The 22,660-nt window shown below is 40.0% G+C and overlaps 1 protein-coding gene and 1 long non-coding RNA gene across 6 annotated transcripts in view; both read left to right on the forward strand.

The window, feature by feature from the left end:
- RNF24 (ring finger protein 24) overlaps window positions 1-22,660 on the forward strand; it is a 97,364-nt gene that overhangs the window by 50,051 nt on the left and 24,653 nt on the right. For all 5 annotated transcript variants that reach the window (XM_060186927.1, XM_060186937.1, XM_060186950.1 and 2 more), the window contains 2 exons: window positions 9,754-9,796; window positions 19,098-19,139. In XM_060186927.1, coding sequence (XP_060042910.1) covers window positions 9,754-9,796; window positions 19,098-19,139 — 85 coding nt within the window. The remainder of the gene's footprint in view (window positions 1-9,753; window positions 9,797-19,097; window positions 19,140-22,660) is intronic.
- On the forward strand, window positions 19,608-20,543 carry LOC132541878 (uncharacterized). Its single transcript, XR_009552980.1, has 2 exons — window positions 19,608-20,099; window positions 20,177-20,543. It is a non-coding gene; the product is annotated as an uncharacterized LOC132541878 (long non-coding RNA).

The following is a 22,660-nucleotide window of genomic DNA, read 5'->3' on the forward strand; positions in this document are numbered from 1 at the left end:
AGGATCTACTTTCATGGAGATTTCTGGATTGCTTTTCAGAAGCATATTATATTTTTTTATTAGTGATTTAATACTGATTTACAAAATTATGAGATAACAGGGGTATAATTCCACACTATTCCTACCACCAGAGTTCTGTGTCCCCATCCCCTCCATTGGAAACTGCAGTAGTTTTCCCAAGGTCACAGATAAGAGTTGACTATTAGATATTATGTATTATTCTCTATTATTGCCTCCTTTCACTAAAAGGTCACAGTCTATATATATTGCTAGTATGTTTCCTGCAAAGAACTGCAAAAGCATATAGATTAATATGTAAAATAAAATACTACCATCTGCATTGATTAGTAGGGCTTAAGATAAAGAATTAATCAGGAAGATGAAGTTAATTTAACTTAGAAATTTTGAGCAATGGTGCAGTCCAGGAGGTGATACAGTGAATAAAATGTTGGACTCTCAAGACTGAGGTTCTGAGTTTAATCCCTAGCAGCATATGTACCAGATGATGTCTGATTTTCTTTCTCTCCCTCTCTTGCCCTGTCTGTCTCATTAATAAATAAAATCTTTTTTAAAAAATTTTTTTGAGCAGTGGACTAAACTGAGTACAAATTGACCTATACTATGACTATAAGTAACATTACTTTGGGAAGATATACAGAGCCAATTAAAAAAGTCAGATAAGCAAAATAAATTTGCAAACAAGCCTCATTTTAATGAAGTTTATTTTATTCCTTTACATAAAAATCTACTGTACACTTCTCAGTAAAACAAGCAGACCCACAAAAAAGGTGGTAAGGATATAGATTATTTGACTACATGATTAATAAATTTGACCTAATTAAGAGGAATTTAGGACTGGAGAGATAGCTCACCAGGTAGGGTGCCTGTAGGGTGCCTGTATTGCCATGTTTGCAACCTAGGTTCAAGCTCAAGCACTACATGGGAGAAACTGTGGCAAAACTTTGATAAAGTTTCAGCACTGTAGAATTTTTCCATCTATCGCGCATATTCTCTCTCTCTTCCTATCTGGATGGAAAAAAATGACCCAGAGCAGTAAAATTGTACATACGTGATGTCCTGGTTCCACCAAAAAGAGAGAGAGAAATGTATAGTCTTAAATGTAAGTATTGGAGGAACAGGTGGTGGTGCACTTGGTAGAGCAGACTGGGATCTTGAACTTGGGTCCTTGGTGTGTGGTAACACATGTGCTTAACCTGGTGTGCCTCCGCCAGGTCCCTAAAAGAAAACTTTTTAGGTGGGCAGCACACATATGATAATATGCAAGGACTAAGGTTCAAGTCACTGGTCCCCACATGTAGGGAGACAGCTTCGCAAGTGGTGAAGCAGTGATGAAGATGTGTCTCTGTGTCCTCCTTGCTATCTTCCCCATCCCTCTCAATTTCTCTGTCTCTATCCAATAAATAAATATTTTTTTTAAAAGAAAACTTTTAAAATACCTAAATAAATGGGAAGACATCTCATGTTCATGGATTAGAAAATTTAATGTTGGGAGTCAGGCGGTAGCACAGCGGGTTAAGTGCATGTGTTGGAAAGCGCAAGGAGCAGTGTAAGGATCCCGGTTCAAGTCCCCGGCTCCCCATCTGCAGGGGAGTCACTTCACAGGTGGTGAAGCAGGTCTTCAGGTGTCTATCTTTCTCTCCCCCTCTCTGTCTTCACCTCCTCTCTCCATTTCTCTCTGTCCTATCCAACAACAACGACATCAATAACAACAACAATAAAAAAAAAGGACAACAAAAGGGAATAAATAAATATTTTTTTTAATTAAGAAAAAGAAAATTTAATGTTGGGGGTCAGTGGTAGTTCAGTGGGTTATGTGCACATGGTGCAAAGTGCAAGGACCAGTGTTAGTACCCCAGTTCGAGCCCCTGGCTCCCCACCTGCAGGGGGGTCGCTTCACAGGCAGTTGTCTTTCTCTCCTCCTCTGTCTCCCCTCTCGCTTGATTTCTCCCTGTCCTGTCCAACAACAACAACAGCAGTGACAACAATAATAACTACCACAACAACAAGGGTAACAATAAGGGCAGCAAAATGGGGAAAATGGCCTCCAGGAGCCAGTGGATTCATAGAGCAGGCACTGAGCCCCAGCAATAACCATGATGGCAAAAAAAAAAAGCTGCAGGAATCAAAATATTTTAACAATGGGTATAAGAATCATAAGCCAAAGATAAAGAATTGAGAGTCTAGTAATAAACCAAAACATCTACAGCCAACTGGTTTTCTTTTTTTCAATATATTTTTTAATTTTTTATTTATAAAAAGGAAACATTGACTAAACCATAGGATAAGAGGGGCACAACTCCACACAGTTCCCACCACCAGAACTCCGTATCCCATCCCCTCCCCTGATAGCTTTCCTATTCTTTATCCCTCTGGGAGTATGGACCCAGGGTCATTGTGGGATGCAGAAGGTGGAAGGTCTGGCTTCTGTAATGGCTTCCCCGCTGAACATGGGCGTTGACTGGTCGATCCATACTCCCAGCCTGTCTCTCTTTTTCCCTATTGGGGAAAGGCTCTGGGGTAGCAGAGCTCCAGGACACATTGGTGGGGTTGTCTTTCCAAGGAAGTCTGGTCAGCATCCTGCTAGCATCTGGAACCTGGTGGCTGAAAAGAGAGTTAACATGCAAAGCCAAACATATTGTTGACCAATTATGGACCTAAAGACTGGAATAGTGCAGGTGAAGAGTTGGTGGGGAGCCAACTGGTTTTCAGCAAGGTCCCAAGACCATTCACTGGAGGAATTATGAAATCATTTCAACAAATGCTTCTGGCGCCAAGGGAGATAATCGCAGTGTTTTCTCAGAGGACTTGCACAAAGAGAAATCCCAGGTTCCCTGGCACCATCATTAGCCAAAGTTAAGTTCTGGGACAAGTGAAACAATAATATTACACAAATGAAGATAAACACCTACCTCACATTGTATACAAGAATTTCCTTAAAAATGCATCAACAACTTAATATGAGAGCTGAATCTAGAAAACTCAGAAAAAAATGAGAGTAAGTCTTCATAACCTTAGATTGTCAACATAGTCTTAGATTTTACACCAGATACATAGAAGAACAAAAGAAAAAGTTAGTAAATTGGATTTAAATTTTTAAAACATTTGTCCATCTAGGAATATTATCAAGAAAGTGAAGGGCAAGGGAGAAGGAAATAGCATAATAGTTATACAAAAAGACTTTCATGCCTGAGATTCCAGAGTCACAAGTGTGATTCTCTGTGCTACCAGAAGCCAGAGCTGAAGAAGAAAAAAAAAAAAGAGGGGTCGGGTACTTGGGCATTGGCTTAGTGCACACATTACCATGGACAAGGACTTGGATCCAAACCCCTGGTCCCCACCTGTGGAAGGAAGCTTCACAAGCAGTGAAGCAGTGCTACAAGTGTCTCTCACACACTACCTCCCCCTTCCATCTCAATTTCTGTCTCTGTCCAATAAATGAATATATATATATATGGAAAGAAGAAAGTGAAAAAAACATACAAAATGACAAGATTACTTGCAAATCATTCAATAATGTTTAACATCTAGAGTATATGTGTACAGACATTCAGACATATGTAAATATATACATGCATATACACAAATATATTTACAATTAAATTTTTCAAATAGCCAGTTTTTACAAATATTTATTTGTATTTATTTCACAAATTTTATTTTTAAGTCATTATATTAAACTGATTTTATCTCTTCCATACACATGTCAGTTACTATAAGACAACAAAAAATTCTTTAATTACTTTATCAAAGCCATCTTTTAATTCGTGATTAGTACTGGTTTACAAGATTGTGAGATTACAGGATATAATTCCCACCGTACCCAGCACCAGAATTATGTGCCACTATCCTCCCAGTGATAACCACCATAGTTCCACAAAGTCTTAGAGACAGTTTGTTTACTTCTGGTTCGATGTTTTGGTTCAAGTTCCAGTCAGCACATGGGAGCACATGCAAAGGGGAAACTTCAAAAGCTGTGGAGAGGTGTTATAGAGTTTCTCCTCTCTGTCTTTCATGCTCTATGTGGGAAAAGAAAACAGTTTGCTGGGAGCAGTGGAAGAATATAGGAACAAAGCCCCAGCAGAAAAACAAAATGGGGGACGGACTGTGATGCCTCAAGTTAAATTCACATATTACCAAGCACAAGAACCCAGGTTCAAGCCCCGACTCCCCTGCTGTAGGGAAAAATGCTCACAAGTGGTGAAGCAGGTCTGCAGGTGTCTATTTTCTTTCCCCTTCCTCTCAATTTCTGTCCTAGTTAATAATAATTAAAAAAAAAAAAAAAAGCTAAGTAGAAGAAAAAAGGGAGGAAAATGGCCACCATGAGTGGTGGATTTATTGTACCAGAGCATCCATAGTGCTGGCACTGAGCCCCAGCAATAACCCTGGTAGGGGAAAAAATGCTGTTACAAGTGTTGGTAAGGATGAAAAGAGTTCAGCAGCAGTTTCTCAAGAAATTAAAAATAGGGTCACTATATGGCCTAGCAATTTAAATCCTAGTAAGTCAAAAGATACACCTACACAGATTAAAATGTTTATATCAACATTATTTGTAATATAAAAAGGTGTAAAGAGCTCAAATATCCATCAACCTGAGTGGGTAAGTAAACTGGCATATACATACCAGGGAATATTATTCATCTATAAGAAGGGGTGAAATACTCATACATAATACAACTACATGAATCTTAAAAGCATTACACTAAGATGTTCAGGGTTGGGGAACCCTTTTTCTGCCAAAGGCCATCTGGATATTTATTTTTTTTTATTAAAACTTTATTTTCCCTTTTGTTGCCCTTGTTTTATTGTTGTAGTTATTATTGTTGTTATTGATGTCGTTGTTGTTGGATAGGACAGAGAGAAATGGAGAGAGGGGAAGACAGAGAATGGGAAAGAAAGATAGACACCTGCAGACCTGCTTCACCGCCTGTGAAGCGACTCTCCTGCAGGTGAGGAGCCAGGGCTCGAACCGGGTCCTTACGCCAGTCCTTGAGCTTTGTGCCACGTGCGCTACTGCCTGACTCCCCATCTGGGTATTTATAACATCATTTGTAGGCTGTGCAGAAGTATTGACTTAAAATTAGCATTTAATGTTGCTTTGACGTAAACTGCGATTGCCTTGGCTGTCCAGACCAAATGATTTCTTGCTCCTTGTACAGATATTCCCCCACTCTTTAAGTGAAGAACTAAGCACAAGCAGTCACATAGTGTCTGGTCTACTTTTCATAATATATCAGTAATAGGTAAATCCATACAGACAAAAATCAGGCTAGAGGTTGCCAGAAGAAGGGGCAATGAGAAGTAGTGACTTAATTAGAGCCAACTGTTTGAAAGGAAATTACGACACATTTTGAAACTTAAGAGCTGGTAGTTGCATAACATTTTGACTACATTAACACTGATTTGTATACTTTAAGTTGGATAATCATATTGTGTGATTGCAAATAATTAAATCACTATTAAAAGGAAAAATTAACTTAAGAAGGAGGTTTAAGGGAGAGAATGTGATAGAAATAAAAGAAAAAGTAAAGAATAGAGAGATGGGGCAGGGCAGTGGTGCACCCAGTTAAGCTTAGCACTTGGTTTAAAGCCCCTGCCCCCTACCTGGATGCAAATACTGCAGGTGACTCTGTCTCTCTCCTTCTCTATTTCCCTCCAATTTCTCTCTATCCTATTAAAGAAAAAAGAAAGAAAAAAAGGAAAAAATGGCAGCCAGGAACAATGGATTTGTCGTGCAGGCACCAAGACCTAGTGATAACTTTGGACACACACACACACACACACACACACACACACTCTCTAGTAGCATAATTAGCTTAAAAAACAAAAACAACAGCGACATTAACTATGTAAAGGTTATAAAGGCATAGTTTAAACAACCTTTATTTGTAGACAACATAAATATGTACATTTTAAAAAAACCAAGATTCGACAGATAAATTAGAATTTACTAAACCTACAAAATCAGTAGATAAAATATCAATATGTGAAAGCTGTGTTTTTCTTTTTTTTTAAATTTTTTTTAATATTTATTTATTTATTCCCTTTTGTTGCCCTTGTTGTTTTATTGTTGTAGTTATTATTGTTGTTGTCGTCATTGTTGGATAGGACAGAGAGAAATGGAGAGAGGAGGGGAAGACAGAGAGGAGGAGAGAAAGATAGACACCTGCAGACCTGCTTCACTGCCTGTAAAGCAACTCCCCTGCAGGTGGGGAGCCGGGGTTCGAACCGGGATCCTTATGCCAGTTCTTGTGCTTGGTGCCACCTGCGCTTAACCCACTGCACTACAGCCCGACTCCCCAAGCTGTGTTTTTCTATATGGTAGCAACAAATATAAAATTTAAGAACCATCTCTTTGGAATAAATCTAATGAGAGATGTATGAGTGTTCTACTTAGGAATGTATGGAGAGAAGTTAAGTGTGATTTAGAGGCCAGGAGACAGCCCACTTGGTAAAGCACACACTTTACTGTGCATTGAGGTCTTGGGTTTGAGCCCTAACGTTACACAGACGGCACTAGAGCAGCTCCATGTATGGTGGTGGAGCAATGCTATGGTGTCTCTCCTTTCTCTGTGTCCCTTCTCTCTCATAAATAAATAACTAAGTAAGAAATTAGGCCAGTGGTAGCCTGCTGGGTTCATGTGACCCTGGGTTCATTTCCTAGTGTCACATTAAAAAGTTAAAAAGTCTAAGTAAATATCCACCTTCTGCACCCCATAAAGAATTTTGGTACATACTACCAGAGAGGGATAAATAGGAAAGCTTCCGTGGCTGGGTGGTGGTGCGCCTGGTTGAGTGCATATGTTACAATGCACAAGAACCCGGGTTCGAGCCCCCAGTCCCCTTGTGCAGGGGGAAAGCTTTGTGAGTGGTGAAACAGTGCTACAGGTGTCTCTCTGTATTTCTTCCTCTCTATCTCCCCTTTCCTTCTCAATTTCTGACTGTGTTTATCCAATAAATAAATAAAGATAATAAAAAACTTTATAAGAAAATAATAAAAAAAGAGTAGGGAAGCTTCCAATGGATGGGATGGGACACAGAACTTTGGTGGTGGGAACTGTAGGGAATTGTATCCCTATTATCTTACAATCTTGTTAATCACTATTAAAAAATTATCTTAAAAAAGATAAGGAAACCCAAAAATAAATCTAAGTAAATAAAGGAATGTTTAGAAACTTACTCTTGCAAAGATTTCTGTTCTTTCATGGTTCGCCTGTAAATTTCATACAATCTCAGTTTAAATCCCAACACATTTTTATGTAGAAATTTGCAGGGAATCAGGCAGTAGCGCAGCAGGTTAAGCGCACATGGTGCAAAGCACAAGGACCAATATAAGGATCCCAGTTCGAGCCCCCAGCTCCCCATCTGCAAGGGAGTCACTTCACAAGCGGTGAAGCAGGTCTGCAGGTGTCTGTCTTTCTCTCCCCCTCTCTGTCTTCCCTTCCTCTCTCCATTTCTTGCTGTCCTATCCAACAACAACAACAGCAATAACTACAACAATAAAACAAGGGCAACAAAAGGGAATAAATTTTTTTTTTAATTTAAAAAGGAAATTTGCAAGCTCGTGAAATTTATGTGGAAATACAGCAGACCAAGAATAGCAAAAATAGTAGTTAAGAAGAAAGCAAGAGCTTCAATAATTAAACAGTGCTATTCACCTACCATCTGTGGTTTCTAAATATTATTTTCTAATAAAAGAAACCAGAGAGTTTTTTTTTTTAATCAGTAGTTAATTCCACAGCTCTGGCATGAAATATACAAGATGTACCTGAGGCATCTTCCAGTGCCAGAAAATAAGCAAACGCATGTATGTATATGTAAAACTGTAAAAAAACTCAAATTTTTCATATGGTTCTAGGGAATGACCAGGGGTCATACACATACGTAGAATGACCTGCCCAGACCAAATTTTTTAATTATATATATATATACCTAGAAAGAGATACCAAATCATGGCTCCCGCTATTCGTGGATTTCTTTGGATGCTATCTATCATTGTTGCTTCCATGTAGTTCTGGGGATTGAACCCATGAGCCATTTACCAACTCTGATAACTCATCTTTTTTTTTGCCTCCCAAAACAAAAGTGAGGAAGGGAAATAGATAGATAGATAGATAGATAGATAGATCTACCTGTAGCACTTCTTCAGTGCTCATGAAGCTTTCCCACTGCAGGTAGGGACCAAGGACTTGAACGAACATCACTGTGCCTGTTAAACGTGCACTCAACCTAGTGCACCACCACTAAACCCTATAACTTTTTTTTGTTCTTGCCTCTGGGGTTATCGCTGGGACTTGGTGCTATGAATCCACTATGAATCCACTGCTCCTGGTGGACATTTTCTCCATTTTATTGAATAGGACAGAGAGAACTTGAGAGGGCGAGAAGGAAAGAGAAAGACACCTGCAGACCTGCTTCATAGCTTGTGAAGTGTCTCCCCTGCAGGTGAGGAGCCAGGGCACAAACCGGGATCTTTGTGCCGGCCCTTGTGTTTAGTACTACTTTGTGCATTAGCCGGATGCACCACCATCTGACCCAATAATTCATTTTTTAAATGAGCAAAAGTCTAGAACATATTTCCTAAAGAAAGGTATTCAACTAGGAAATAAGCATAAGGTTTTAAGTATCATTTGGAAAAATATAAGTCAAAACCACAGTGAGATTCCAATTAATATCCACTGAATTGGCTACAAAATTTTAATCATCCCTGAGATATGGAACAGTTAAAAACCTCTTTCGCATACACATAGGGGTAGATACTGGTACAAGTACATTGAATTGGATCAATAAAAATAGGCCTATATTTCCACTTAAAGAATTGTGGGATTTGTGTGGCCAATTTATTCATAATAATGCAAATGTAGAAATACTTGAATATCAATAGTAAAAATGCATAATAAATGTATTTTATATTAATAATCACAAAAAGGCTGCAACAGCATGGGTGAGTTTCTTAAGTCAATGACCAAAAGTCTAGTACAAGTAATACATTAAATAAAATTCAGAAACAGTTTATTCACAAATGATAGAAATCGGGATATCAGGAGTCAGGCAGTAGCACAGTAAGCACACATGGTGCAAAGTGCAAGGACTGGTGTTAAGAATCCCAGTTCAAGTCCCCGGCTCCCCACCTGCCAGGGAGTCGCTTCACAGGCAGTGAAGCAGGTCTGCAGGTGTCTATCTCTCTTCCTCTCTGTCTTCCCCTCCTCTCTTCATTTCTCTCTGTCCTGTCCAACGACAACAACAATAAAACAAGGGCAGCAAAAGAGAATAAATAAATATTTTAAAACAACTTAGTGGTGGATATTAGTGAGAAGGAGTTAAGGACTGGAAAGGTTCTGTATATTAAAAGGGTGATAGTTACACTGCTGTGTGTGTTAGTGTGTGTTATATATACATATATGTGTACATAAGGATTTTGTGCTTTATGGGTTGTACTTAAATTTATTACTAAGTTATTTTAATTGAAAGTTTGATGTTAGAATATTAAGCAGCAAGGGAACTATGTTTAATATAAAGAGTTTTGATGTATTGAGATTTTAAGAACTTGTACTAGCATTTACATTTGGATGATATTTTCAGTGTTCGGTGGACTTATAACATGGTAACATATGTGAGTGTATGACAGAATAAAGACTGAATTTTAATGTGCAAATTCATATCAACAAATTCAGCACATTATTTAAAACTATGTTAGAAATCTCAAATATCACATTGTCCACTTCTGTCTTTCAGGCTAAGACATCAAGCACACAAAGAATTTTATGCCTATAAACAGGTAGGTAATATCCATCAGGTTGATTTTGATCATGTTCTTTAAAAAAAAAGAAGAGAAGTCAGATTTTCACTTATATTTTAAATGGGGGTTGATTTACTTGTTTGTTTTAGTTTGTTTTGCATCCAGACTTATAATGGGTCTCAGTGCCTGCACTACGAATTCACTCCTCCCATGGCCATTTTTTCAGTTTTTTGGATAGGACAGAGAGAAATTGAGAGGGGAGGGGAAGATAGGGAGAGAAAGAGAGACACCTGAAGACCAGCTTCACTGCTTGTGACACTAACCCCCAAAGATGGGGAGCTGGGGGCCTCGAACTGGGATCCTTGCACGGGTCCTTGTGCTTCATACTATGTGCACTTAACCCCATATGCCACTGCCCAGTCCCCCGTTTTAGTATTTTTATATGCCAGCTTACAGAATAAGTTAATGTCATCTGAAGGATTCATTTTTTATTATGTATTATTTAGCATTATAGAAATTTCAGGTAACAGAATTACATAATTTAACAGGAAATTTATCCAGCACTTTGCTAAAGAAAATTCAGTATCTTATAACTCTTGAAGTTACTTTCTTAAAGATAATTTTGGGGTAAACAGGAGTATAGTTTCACATCTCCCCAAGGTGGGTGTCAGCACAGCTCACCTTCTATCCAGTTGTGATCTTCTTCCACTGTAGTACATTATGTCCCCAACTCTCCCTAAAGTTACTTTTATTCTAATGGAATTTGAGATTCCATTAAATACTTTTTTAAGTTGCCTCCAGGGTTATTGCTGGGACTCAGTGCCTGCATAACGAATCCACTGCTCCAGCAGCCTTTTTTTTTTTTCCTTTTTCTTTTCTTAGCGCCCCCACTTTTTTTTCCACCAAGCTTATCATTCGGGTTCAGTGCTGACACTACGAATCTGCTGCTCCTGGTGACCATTTTTTCCTATTTTTATAAATTTCTCTAAATTGAGAGGGGAGGTGGAGATATATAGACAGACCTGCTTCACCACTTGGGAAGCAAACCCCCCCCCCCTGCAGGTGGGGAGCCGGGAGCTCGAGCTGGAACCCCTGAACAGGTTCTTGAACATGTCCTTGCACTTCATACTATGTGTGCTTAACCCGGTGCACCACCGCCCAGCCCCCTTTCCCCTCCTCTCTTTTTACTTGATAGGACAGAGAGAAATTAGAGGGGAATGGTTAATAGAAAGGGGAAAAGAGACACCTGCAGCCCTGTTTACCACTCATAAAGCTTCATCCCTTCAGGTGGGAACCAGGGGCTTGAACCTAGGTCCTTGTGCTCTCAGTTGGCTGTGCCACCAACTAGTCCCCCACTAAATAAATTGTATACTTCCTTTTCCATTGGAAGATATACCAGCTCCTCAAAGGTAATCAGCTGTTAGTGATCTCGTCTCCTTCCCTTTTGTACTTTAAAAACTAGCTTGTGTCACGCCACTATAAATTCCAACACCTGAATTATCACTGTTAACACTTAGTGCTTTGTACATTTCTTTACTCATTTGTTCTTTAAGGACATAAGCTTTTCTTGAAGACCAAGTAAAATGTGTTGCTTCTTCCATGTGTCATCCATTAACACTGCCCCACTGACACCAATAAGCCTCAGTTTTCCTTAGTTTTCTTTTGGTTCTAAGAATAAAATTATTTGTGTTGTCATTAGTATTTATTTGGGTCTTTAACCTTACAGATGCTATATAACCATGTCACTGTCTTAAGGTTACATATCTCTTGTTACATATCTCTTGTCACTGTCTTAAGGTTACATATCTCTTGTCCATGTTTCATTGAAATCTGGGCTGATCTGTAATCCATGGGTAAGTTTCCTAGACTAATTAACACAGCTGTCCATAGGTTACCCCACTGTCTCCACCAGAGTTCTCAGTGGGATTCATTTAGAATTGAATGCCATGATTTCTCTTTTTTTTTTCTTCCTCCCTCCCTCCCTTTCTCTCTCTCTTTTTTTACTTGTTTTTATTTTATTGCCACCAGAGGCTGTGGGGCTCGGCGCCAGCACTACAAATCTGCAGCTCCTGGTGGCTTTTTTTTTCTTCATGTTTTTCATAGTACAGAGAAATTGAGAGGGTAGGGGGAGGTAGAAAGGGAGAAAGAAAGACAGACACCTGTAGACCTGCTTTACCTCTTATACAGGTAGGGAAAGGAGCCCAAGCCTGGGTCCTCACGCATGGTAACCTGCATTCAACCAAGTGCACCACCACCTGACCCCCAATTTAGTTTTCTAAATGAATAAACCCTTTTGTCTCAGTTCTGTCATGGTCTTTTCAGCCTACAAGATTTTTATGCATAAGCCAACTAGAAAGTTCCAGGGGCCCAGGCAGTGGCACACCTGGTTGAGCCCACACATTGGTATGCACAAGGACCCAGGTTCAGGCCGCTAGTCCCCACCTGCAAGGGGAAAAATTCATGAATGAAGCAGGGCTGCAGGTATCTCTCTTTCTCTCTCTCACTCTGTCTCTCCACCTCTCTCCCTCCCCTCTCAGTTTCTCTCTGTCTCTATCTAATAATAAAGCAATAAGAATAATTTTTTAAAAAGAAAGTTTCCATGGTCGTTTAGAAAGTGAAATTGAGGGGCCGGACCATAGTGTAGCAGGTCAGTGCACATGGCACAAAGCGCAAGGACTGGCATAGGGATCCTGGTTTGAGCCCACAGCTCCCTACCAGCGGGGGCGGGGGGGGCGTCACTTCACAAAGGGTGAAGCAGGTCTGCAGGTATCTATCTTTCTCTCCCCTCCTCTCGAATTCTCTGTGTCCTGTCCAATAACAACAACAAGGGCAGCAAAAATGGGGCGGGGGGGAAATGGCCTCTAGGAGCAGTGGAATCATATTGCAGGCACCGAGCCCCATTGATAGCCCTGGGGGGGGGGGGGTAAATTGACTGATAGGAATTACAAAGACATATGAAAGTTGGTAAATTTGGTTCTTAGATATACTCCATTGGAAGTTGAATATACTCTTGTATAACTGGTTGGTAGCTTCGAGGTCTGATATCTAAAAGTGTGATTTGCCCTAAAAAGCACTCTTAGATTTTACATTTACATTTAGGAATGTAATATGCTCAATATTTAAAGATGTGCCCCAAATTTCACTTGCCTGTCTTTAACATTTTTTTTATAAAAAGGAAACACTGACAAAACCATAGGATAAGAGGGGCACAACTCCACACAATTCCCACCACCAGAACTCTGTATCCCATCCTATCCCCTGATAGCTTTCCTATTCTTTAACCCACTGGGAGTATGGACCCAAGGTCATTGTGGGATGCAGAAGGTGGAAAGTCTAGCTTTAGTAATTGCTTCCCCGCTGAACATGGGTGTTGACAGTTCAATCCATCCTCCCAGCCTGCCTCTCTCTTTCCCTAGTGGGGCAGGGTTCTAGGGAATTGGAGCTCCAGGACACATTGGTGGGGTTGTCTGTCCAGGGAAGTCTGGTTGACATCATGCTAGCATCTGGAACCTGGTGGCTGAGATGAGAGTTAACATACAAAGCCAAACAAATTGTTGATTAATCATGAACCTAAAGGCTGGAATAGTGCAGATGAAAACTTGGGGGGGGGGTCTCTGTTTTGTAGATAGCTAGTAGGCATATTTTATTTATATTCCAAAGGGCCTGTGGCTATACTAGTTTTTTTTTTTAAGTTGAAATATATTTTTAAAGGTCTTCCTGGAATTTTTTCTTTTAAAATAGTAATCTACCGGGAGTCGGGCTGTAGCACAACGGGTTAAGCCCAGGTGGCGCTAAGCTCAAGGACCGGCGTCAGGATCCCAGTTTGAGCCCCCGGCTCCCCACCTGCAGGCAGGTCCCTTCACAGGTGGTGAAGCAGGTCTGCAGGTGTCTGTCTTTCTCTCCTCCTCTCTGTCTTCCCCTCCTCTCTCCATTTCTCTCTGTCCTATCCAACAACAACGACATCAATAATAACTACAACAATAAAACAACAAGGGCAACAAAAGGGAATAAATAAATAAAATAAAATATAAAAAAAAAAAAAAAAGATTAAAAAAAAAAAAAATAGTAATCTACCCGCTTATCACTTGGCATTCTCTAACTGATGGCTGGTCACCACTGATCAACTTAGGATTGTCATCTGGATAAATTTTAAGCACATTCACATGAATCTATGTAAAACTGACACTGTCAAAGGGCCAGGAGGTGGCACACCTGGTTAAGCATACACATTATAACTAACATTGTCTTGAAGAAGACCTATAATAATCAAAAGTTTCCAAATTAAGATTTTTTTTACAAATTAAAATTGCTCTTTTTATTGAAAAAAACTGATATTATAATGTCTTTCTGCTTCATTTTAATGTTTATTCATTCCCTTTTGTTGCCCTTGTTTTATTGTTGTAGTTGTTGTTTTTGATGTCATTGTTGTTAGATAGAACAGAGAGAAATGGAGAGAGGAGGGGAAGACAGAGGGGGAGAGAAAGATAGACACCTGCAGACAAGCTTCACCGCCTGTGAAGCGACCCCCCTGCAGGTGGGGAGCCGGGGGCTTGAACTGGGATCCTTATGTGGATCCTAGTGCTTTGCGCCAAATGCGCTTAACCCACTGCGCTACCTCCTGACTCCCTCTACTTCATTTTTATTTGACGGGACAGAGAGAAATTGAGAGGGAAGTGGAAATAGGGAGAAAGAAAGATAGACACCTGCAGACCTGCTTCACGGCTCTTCCCTGCAGATGGGGAACAGGGGTTCAGACCTGGGTCCTCATGCATGGTGATATGTGTGTTTAACCAGGTGCACACTGCTGGCCCCCACATTATAATATGTTTATTATGGGTTAAGCAAATTTAAGAAGTGGTTGTAATCTTTAAACATAATCTTTAAAACAAAGCATTGAAAATAAGTCTTAATTTCAGAGTTGTATTATATGAAACAAATAGGAACTGGGTGGTGGTGTGTCTGGTTGAGCACACATTAGTGTGCAAGGACCCAGGCTTGAGTCCCTGTCTCCACCTGCAGGGGAAAAGCTTTTCGAGTGGTGAAGCAGTGCTGCAGGTGTCTCTCTGTCTCTCTTCTTCTCTACCTCTCCCTTCCCTCTAAATTTCTGTCTCTATCCAATAAAGACAATTTAAAAAAATTAAATCATACTCTTGAAACAAATAATGGGATATTATATAGTGTTCTCTCTCGTTCAGTTTTAAAAATCTGAAGTACTGGGAGTCGGGCAGTAGTGCAGCAAGTTAGGTGCAAGTGGTGCAAAGTGCAAGGACCGGTGTAAGGATCCCAGTTTAAGCCCTCAGCTCCCCACCTGCAAGGGGAGTCGCTTCACAGGTGGTGAAGCAGGTCTGTAGGTGTCTTATCTTTCTCTCCTCCTGTCTGTCTTCCCCTCATCTCTCCATTTCTCTCTGTCCTATCCAGCAACAATGACATCAATAACTACAACAATAAAACAACAAGGGCAACAAAAGGGAATAAATAAATATTTTCAAAATCTGAAGTCTTACAAATTTTGTTTTGTTTTATTTTGTTTTTGTTTTACCAGAGCACTGATCAGCTCTGACTTATGGTAGTACATGGGGATTGAACCAGGGACTTTGGACCCTAAAGCATGGGAGTCTCAAAAAAATTTTTTTTCAGTATTTTATTTATTTATTGGCTATAGAGAAATCAAGAAGGAAAGGGGGGGAGAGAAAGACCTGCAACACTGCTTTACTTCTTTTATTATTTTTTTAAATATTTATTAATTTTCCCTTTGTTTTTGCCCTCGTTTTATTGTTGTAACTATTATTGTTGTTATTGATGTCTTCGTTGTTGGATAGTACAGAGAGAAATGGAGAGAAGAAGGGGAGATTGAGAGGGGGAGAGAATGATAAGACACCTGCAGACCTGTTTCACCACTTGTGAAGTTACTCCCCTGCAGGTGGGGAGCCGGGGGGCTTGATCCGGGATCCTTACGCCAGTACTTGCGCTTGGCGCCACGTGCGCTTAACCGCTGCGCTACCGCCCGACTCCCACTGCTTTACTTCTTATTAAGCTGTCCCCCTGCAGGTGGAGACTGAGGGCTTGAACCTTGCTCCTTGGTCTTTGGTCCTTGGTCATGTAATGTATGCACTCAATCGGGTATGCCACTGCCTGGCCCCAGTGCTTGCACATTCTTAAGAATAACTTTACCGGGGATGGGGCAGTAGCGCAGCTAGTTAAGCCACATGGCGCGAAGTGCAAGGACCAGCGTAAGGATCGCGGTTCGAGCCCCTGGCTCCCCACGGTCTGCAGGTGTCTAACTTTCTCCCCCTCTCTGTCTTCCCTTTCTTCATTTCTCTCTGTCCTATCCAACAACAATGACATCCATAACAACAAGAATAATAACTACAACAATGATAAAAGGGGGGCAACAAAAGGGAAAAATAGTCTCCAGGAGCCGTGGATTTGTGGTGCAGGCACCGAGCCACAGCTGTAACCCTGGAGGCAAATATATATAATAAAAATTTTAAAAGAATAACTTTACCACCAGATTATAAGTTAAGTATAATAAATCATTTAACGATGTCTTAAAATTAAAACACATTGTATTTATTTAATATTGTATAGAGACAGAGATAAATTGTGAGGGGTGGGGAGATAGAGAGGGAGAGAAACAGAAAGACACCTTCAGCTCTACTTTACCACTCATGATGTTTTCCCCTGCAATTGGAGACCAGGGGCTTGAACCTGGGTCTTTGGGCACTGTTGTGTGTGCACTTAACTAGGTGTGCCACCTCCTGGCCCCAAAACACATAGCTTTAAATATATTCTTCAGAGGCTAGGCAATGGCACATCCAATAGAATGCACATATTATAGTGTGCAAGGACCTAGATCCAACCTCCTGGTCCCCAACTGTGGAGGGGAAGCCCTACAAATGGTGAAGTAGGGCTGCAGGTGTCTCTATCTCCCCCTTCCCTCTCAATTTCTCTGTCTCTAACCAAAACAAATAAACAAAAGTATTAAAAAACACATTCTTCACAAGAAACTCAAGTTTGAGCCCAGTCCACACTACATTGATAGAAGCCTTGGTGCTGGGGACTCTTTCTCTATTTCTGCCCCTCTGCCTCACTGTCTTTAGTAAGAAAAAGAAAGCAGCTATACTGCTTTGATAGAGCTACTGAGGCTGTCATTCATGAAATATACAGAGATAATATTCAGGTTGAAAGGGGGGAAAATCTAGACTTCTCATTTTTGTAAATGTATCCATATATAATATCTACATTATGGATGAGAGGAAACCCATGAATTTTCCAACAGGTCAGATATATTTGTTTCCAGTTTATCAGAAGCACCGAATTCCTGCAGATAATTTATAATTACATGACATTTCAATAAAACCAAAGTAAGCCCTACAGTTGCTATAAACTAGGGATGGGGAACAGCTGGCCCAGGGGCCATACAAGCCTGCGAGATCATTTGGTCTGGCCCTGCCAAGGCAACCACACCTTTTTTCATAGCAACATTAAGTCCCAATTTTTAAGCTGATAATCATGTATGACCTGCAAATTGTGTTGTAATTATTCAGCAGGGGCTGGGCAGAGACACACCCAGTTGACCACACAAGTTACAATGTGCAAGGACCTGGGTTCAAGCTCTCAACAACCCCCTACAGGATGAAGTTTCACAAGCAGTGAAGCAATGCTGCAAGTGTCTCTCTTTCTCTCTTCCTCTTCCCTCTCAATTTCTCTCTATATATACCCTAAGTAAATAGAATTTAAAAAGTAAAAAGCTAATTTGTATCATGTTTATTTCTTAAATTTTGCTATTCTATCTGTGCTTAATGGTGGCTGTAGAGTTGTAGCGTCCTGGTCCACTCATCATGGGTCTACTCATACACCTCCAAACATTGAGACCCAGTGTAAAGCCGCTCTGCTCTTAGAGAACTGCGACACAGAAGAAAGCACGGCTGAAGTACAGGAGGCCCCAGTGTACTGCCATGGTATAATGGTCTGTAGGGTTCTTGTAGCCAATCTTCAGTTCATCGAATACATCATAACTGAACAGTAAAGAAGATAGCTGACGAGCAGCATCACCAGCATGTAGCAGAAGGCAGGCCACAAATGTGAATGCCGTGCCAGGTAGGAGGAGCAAAGAGCTGCATTGGTGTCAGCTTCAGAAGGTAGTTGAAGGCCCTCATATAATAGACCATCTTTCATGAATTATTAATTGTTCAGTCCCATCAGCCGATGTTTTATTTTTCTTCTTTTTTTTCCTGGTTACTTTTTTTTTTTTTTTTTTTGCCACTACTGGGTTATTGCTGGGGCTCAGTGCCAGCCCTACAAATCCCCCACTCTTGGTGGCCATTTTTTCCTCCCCCCCCCCCTTTTTTAATTAGCTAGAACAGAGAGAAATTCTTGAGAGAGGACAGGGAAAGAGAGAAAGGGAGAGAAAAACACAACTGCAGACCTGTTTCACTGCTCGTGAAGTGAACCCTTTGTGGGGAGTGGGAGTTTGAACTCAGGTCCTTGCATTTGATAATATGTGTGCTTATTCCTTGGGCAGATGACCCTACCAATGTGTCCTGGAGCCCCACTTCCCCAGAGCCCTGCCCCACTAGGAAAAGAGAGAGACAGGCTGGGAGTATGGGTTGACCTATCAACGCCCATGTTCAGCGGGGAAGCAATTACAGAAGCCAGACCTTCCACCTTCTGCATCCCACAATGACCTTGGGTCCATATTTCCAGAGGGATAAAGTATAGGAAACCTATCAGGGGAGGGGATGGGATATGAAGCTTTAGTGGTGGGAATTGTAACCCTCTTATCCTATCGTTTTTGTCAGTGTTTCCATTTTATAAATTAATTAATTAATGAAAAAATATGCGTGCTTAACTGGATGTGCCACTACTCAACCCCACCAATGTTGAATTCTACTAAATTATAAAATCATCAGCCTCATATATTTTTCCCCATATTAACACTTAGCCCAAATGAGCACGTATCAATGTCTTTTCCCAAAATTTTTAAAGGAAATTTTGAAATATATGATATACAAAAAAAAATATATATGTGAGCATAAAGAGACTTTTTTCCCTGTTTTACTGGGGGGCAAATGGTTTGCAGTATAGTTACTGACACTATAGTTCAGCTTCTCATCTCCCTGTGGTAGATGTCTACAGAACACTGTCACCCCTAACTTAGGATCTTTTCCATCATCATACATCAAGATGGACCCTCTTCATTCCTTTCCAACCTCTCCATCCAGTCTTTGGCATTAGTGCAGTATGCTTCATCCAGTCCAAATTTCGCTTTGTGTTTTCAGTTAGAATAAAATTTAACTATATACTTAAATCACCATAACAACATACCTTTGTTTTTCAGGTTATATTGAAAGACAAAGTAAAAGAACTGAATTTACACGAGGTAAGTTTCATTAAGTATTTTAGCCTTGCCTTTTTTTTTTTAAGTTTATTTACATGAGAGAGAAAGAATACTGCTTAGCTCTAGCATCTGGCAGTGCCAGGGATCAAACCTGGGCCCTCAGGAATACAAATCCTGAACTCTAGTGTGATAAGCTATCTTCCTGGCCCTTTAATCTTGTCTTTTTAAATGTATAAATGGAAAAAAATTTTTGTTTATTTTTACTGTTTCCAAATCATTTTCTTGGGGTAATGGCTTATAGTACAGTTGTTGACACATGGGAACAATTTCTCATCTTCCTTTCCTTTCAATCTTGTCTTAAGTTTTCTAATAGGAGTGATAGGCTGTAGTATGCTTACATATATTTAATTTCAGAAGTTTGAAAAATAAGCTTATTTTGGTTGGGTTAATAGAAAATGTGAGAGTGAGGCAACATAAAACTCAATTGTATGAATTTTTTAATATTCCCTTTTGTTGCCCTTTTTTATTGCTGTAGTTATTGTTGTTATCAATGTCATCATTGTTGGATAGGACAGAGAATTGGAGAGAGATGGGAAGACAGAGAGGGGAAGAGAAAGATAGACACCTGCAGACCTGCTTCAACGCTTGTGAAGCGACTCCCCTGCAGGTCGGGAGCCAGGGGCTTGAACCCGGGATCCTTACACCGGTTCTTGCGCTTTGTGTCACATGCACTTAACCTGCTGCACTACTGCCTGACTCCCCGTATGATGTTTTTTAAAGAATAATATAACTCTTTTTAGCTGTGCCAGAGATTAAGCCCAGGGCCATACCATGCTTACATTCATTCTGCCACAGAGCTAATCCCAACTCGTGATTCATTTTCAATAGGAGTGATGCCAGCTAGTACTAGGAGTACTGCTTGCTGTTCATGCCGTGTGGATAGGAGATACCTTAGTTTTCCTACTCAAGATAAATTTACACTAATTCCACCTTTGAAATATAGTCCCTTCCAAGAGCACACACACACAAAAGACAATGTTTACTTGATAGGAGTGGGGGTTTGGGAAGGTAAGGCAGAGAGACAGAGAGATGTGATAGGGGAGAGAATTTTTAGGGAAAGATGTGAATAGTTGAACTTGACATAGTAATGAAGTTGCTTGGTAATGTAAACACAATGTACATTTATTCTGTCTACACCTTAAGACACACAATTTGTAGGAATTCGTATACATTATATTCCCTGTGTTGCCTCTGACTGCAATTGTTCAAAATGCTTGTTTTTATTTTATGCTCCTTTCTCATCCTCCTTGAGTTTTTAAAAGTCTGTCTAAAGCAAGAGCTAGGAAAGCTGTACATTGTAATAGCTGTGGTAAAGCTACATTGTCAATCTCTTCAAAGTCTATTAGAAAATTATTTGAATGATAATAAAAATAATGGTTTATATTATTGTTGAGCACTTAGAAAGTGCCTACTGTTCCTTTGCTCTTTCTTTGCATATGTATGTGTGTTTGGGGGGGGGTGAGGAATTAATGGATATGTTCTAGCATTTCAGATATAGTCTTGAATTAAACTCAAATAGCCATCAACAGTTTGATATTTGAATTTTCCCAGAAGGCTAATTAACATGTAATAAGTAGAGGGTGATCCTTTTTCTAGTGGGAATTTCTTCTGGTAACCATTAAATGAAAAGCTTAGTATCAACTTACATTAATAATGTTGAAGGGCTGGCTGCTGGTGCACCTGGTTGAGCACACATGTTACAATGCACAAGGGCCTGGGTTTGAGCCCCCAGTCCCCACGTGCTTTACAGGGGAAAAAAAAAGCTTTTGAGTGGTAAAGCAGTGTTGCAGGTGTCTGTCTCTCTGTCTGTCTTCCTCTCTCTCTCTCTCTCTCTCTCTCTCTCTCTCTCTTTGCCTCCAGGGTTATCACTGGGGCTTGGTACTGGCACTACAAATCCACTGCTCTTGACAGCCGTATTTTTCCATTTTATTGGGTAAGACAGAAATTGAGAGAGGAGGGAGAGAGAAAGACACCTACAGACTTACTTCACCATTCATGAAGCAACCCTCCCCACCCCCCGCAGGTGGAAAGCTGGAGGCTTGAACTGGGCTCCTTGCACACGTGTACTTGTGCTTAGTAGTATGTGTGCTTAACCCTGTGCACCATTGCCCAGCCACGTCTCTTTCACTCTGTCACCCCCTTCCCTCTCGATTTCTAGCTATCTCTATCAAATAAGATAATTTAAAATTTTTTAATAATAGTAATGTTGAATAACCAGGTTCATCAGAAACCAGAAGTTTTCCTTATAGGTTTGACTTATTAATATGGAACCTGTATCCCAAATATAATGTTGTATTCACATTATTATCCAACAGAATTAAGTATCCCAGCTGTACCCTTTAATCTAGTTTCATTACATCTAACCAAGCTACTAATTCCTATCATTTGAAGCTAAAAAGTAGGAAAACCTAACCTTAATCTATAGCTTACTCTTAGAAACTAGTATGTACTTTTTTTTTCTTTCCAATGTCTTTTTGTGTGTATGAGTAAACTATTTTGTCAAACTGTTTTTGTGCGTGTATCTTCCTGTGGCTTAGTTATATAGTAGTATGTAGCTTGTTCTATGTAAGCACATTAAATTTCAGTACATACAATTATTAGTGAATAATTTAAAATGAAAATGAGAAACAAGCTAGATGTTCATTTGTAGTGTAAGACACAGATAAAACATGATACAGTGAAAAATTATCCACCACTGGAAGAAGGAAAGGAAACCTGATACAGTGGTTTATACAATGAAGTACTTTTAGCAAATTATAATTAAGAAATGATCCCTATATATAAATATGTTAACTCAACAGATCTCTAATGAGATCTTTAAAGAAGCAAGTTCCAGAATGGTTTAAACATATATCACATATGTAAACTAAGATAAATACTATGTTGTTTGTGGATTTACATGCATACTACAAATGGTTTGACAAGGACCTATAGTGATCACACTGAGAAGGAGAGAAGAGTAAAGGATTAGGGTAAATTGGTCAAAGAGATAGTAGTTTTATATGTGATTTTCTCGGGGGTTTTTGTTTGTTTGTTTGTTTGTTGCCTCCAAGGTTATTGCTGGGCTCAGTGCCTGCACTATGAATCCACTGCTCCTGGAGGCCATTTTTCCCCCTTTTGTTGCCCTGTTGTTGTAGCCTTGTTGTGGTTATTATTGTTGTTTATGTCATTCGTTGTTGGATAGGACAGAGAGAGGAGAGAAGGACAGACACCTGCAGACCTCCTTCACCGCCTGTCAAGCGACTTCCCTGCAGGTGGAGAGCCTGGGGCTCAAACAGGATCCTTATGCGGGTCCTTGCACTTTGCGCCAAGTGCGCTTAACCTGCTGGCTACCGCCCTACCCCGTTTTTTGTTTTTTGTTTTTTAATATTTATTTATTTTCCCTTTTGTTGCCCTTATTTTTTTTCTGATTTTTTTTAATTGGGGAATTAATGTTTTACATTCAACAGTAAGTACAATAGTTTGTACATGCATAACATTCCCCAGTTTCCCATATAACAATA

This window comes from Erinaceus europaeus, chromosome 1, assembly GCF_950295315.1.
Source record: "Erinaceus europaeus chromosome 1, mEriEur2.1, whole genome shotgun sequence".
Taxonomy (NCBI): domain Eukaryota; kingdom Metazoa; phylum Chordata; class Mammalia; order Eulipotyphla; family Erinaceidae; genus Erinaceus; species Erinaceus europaeus.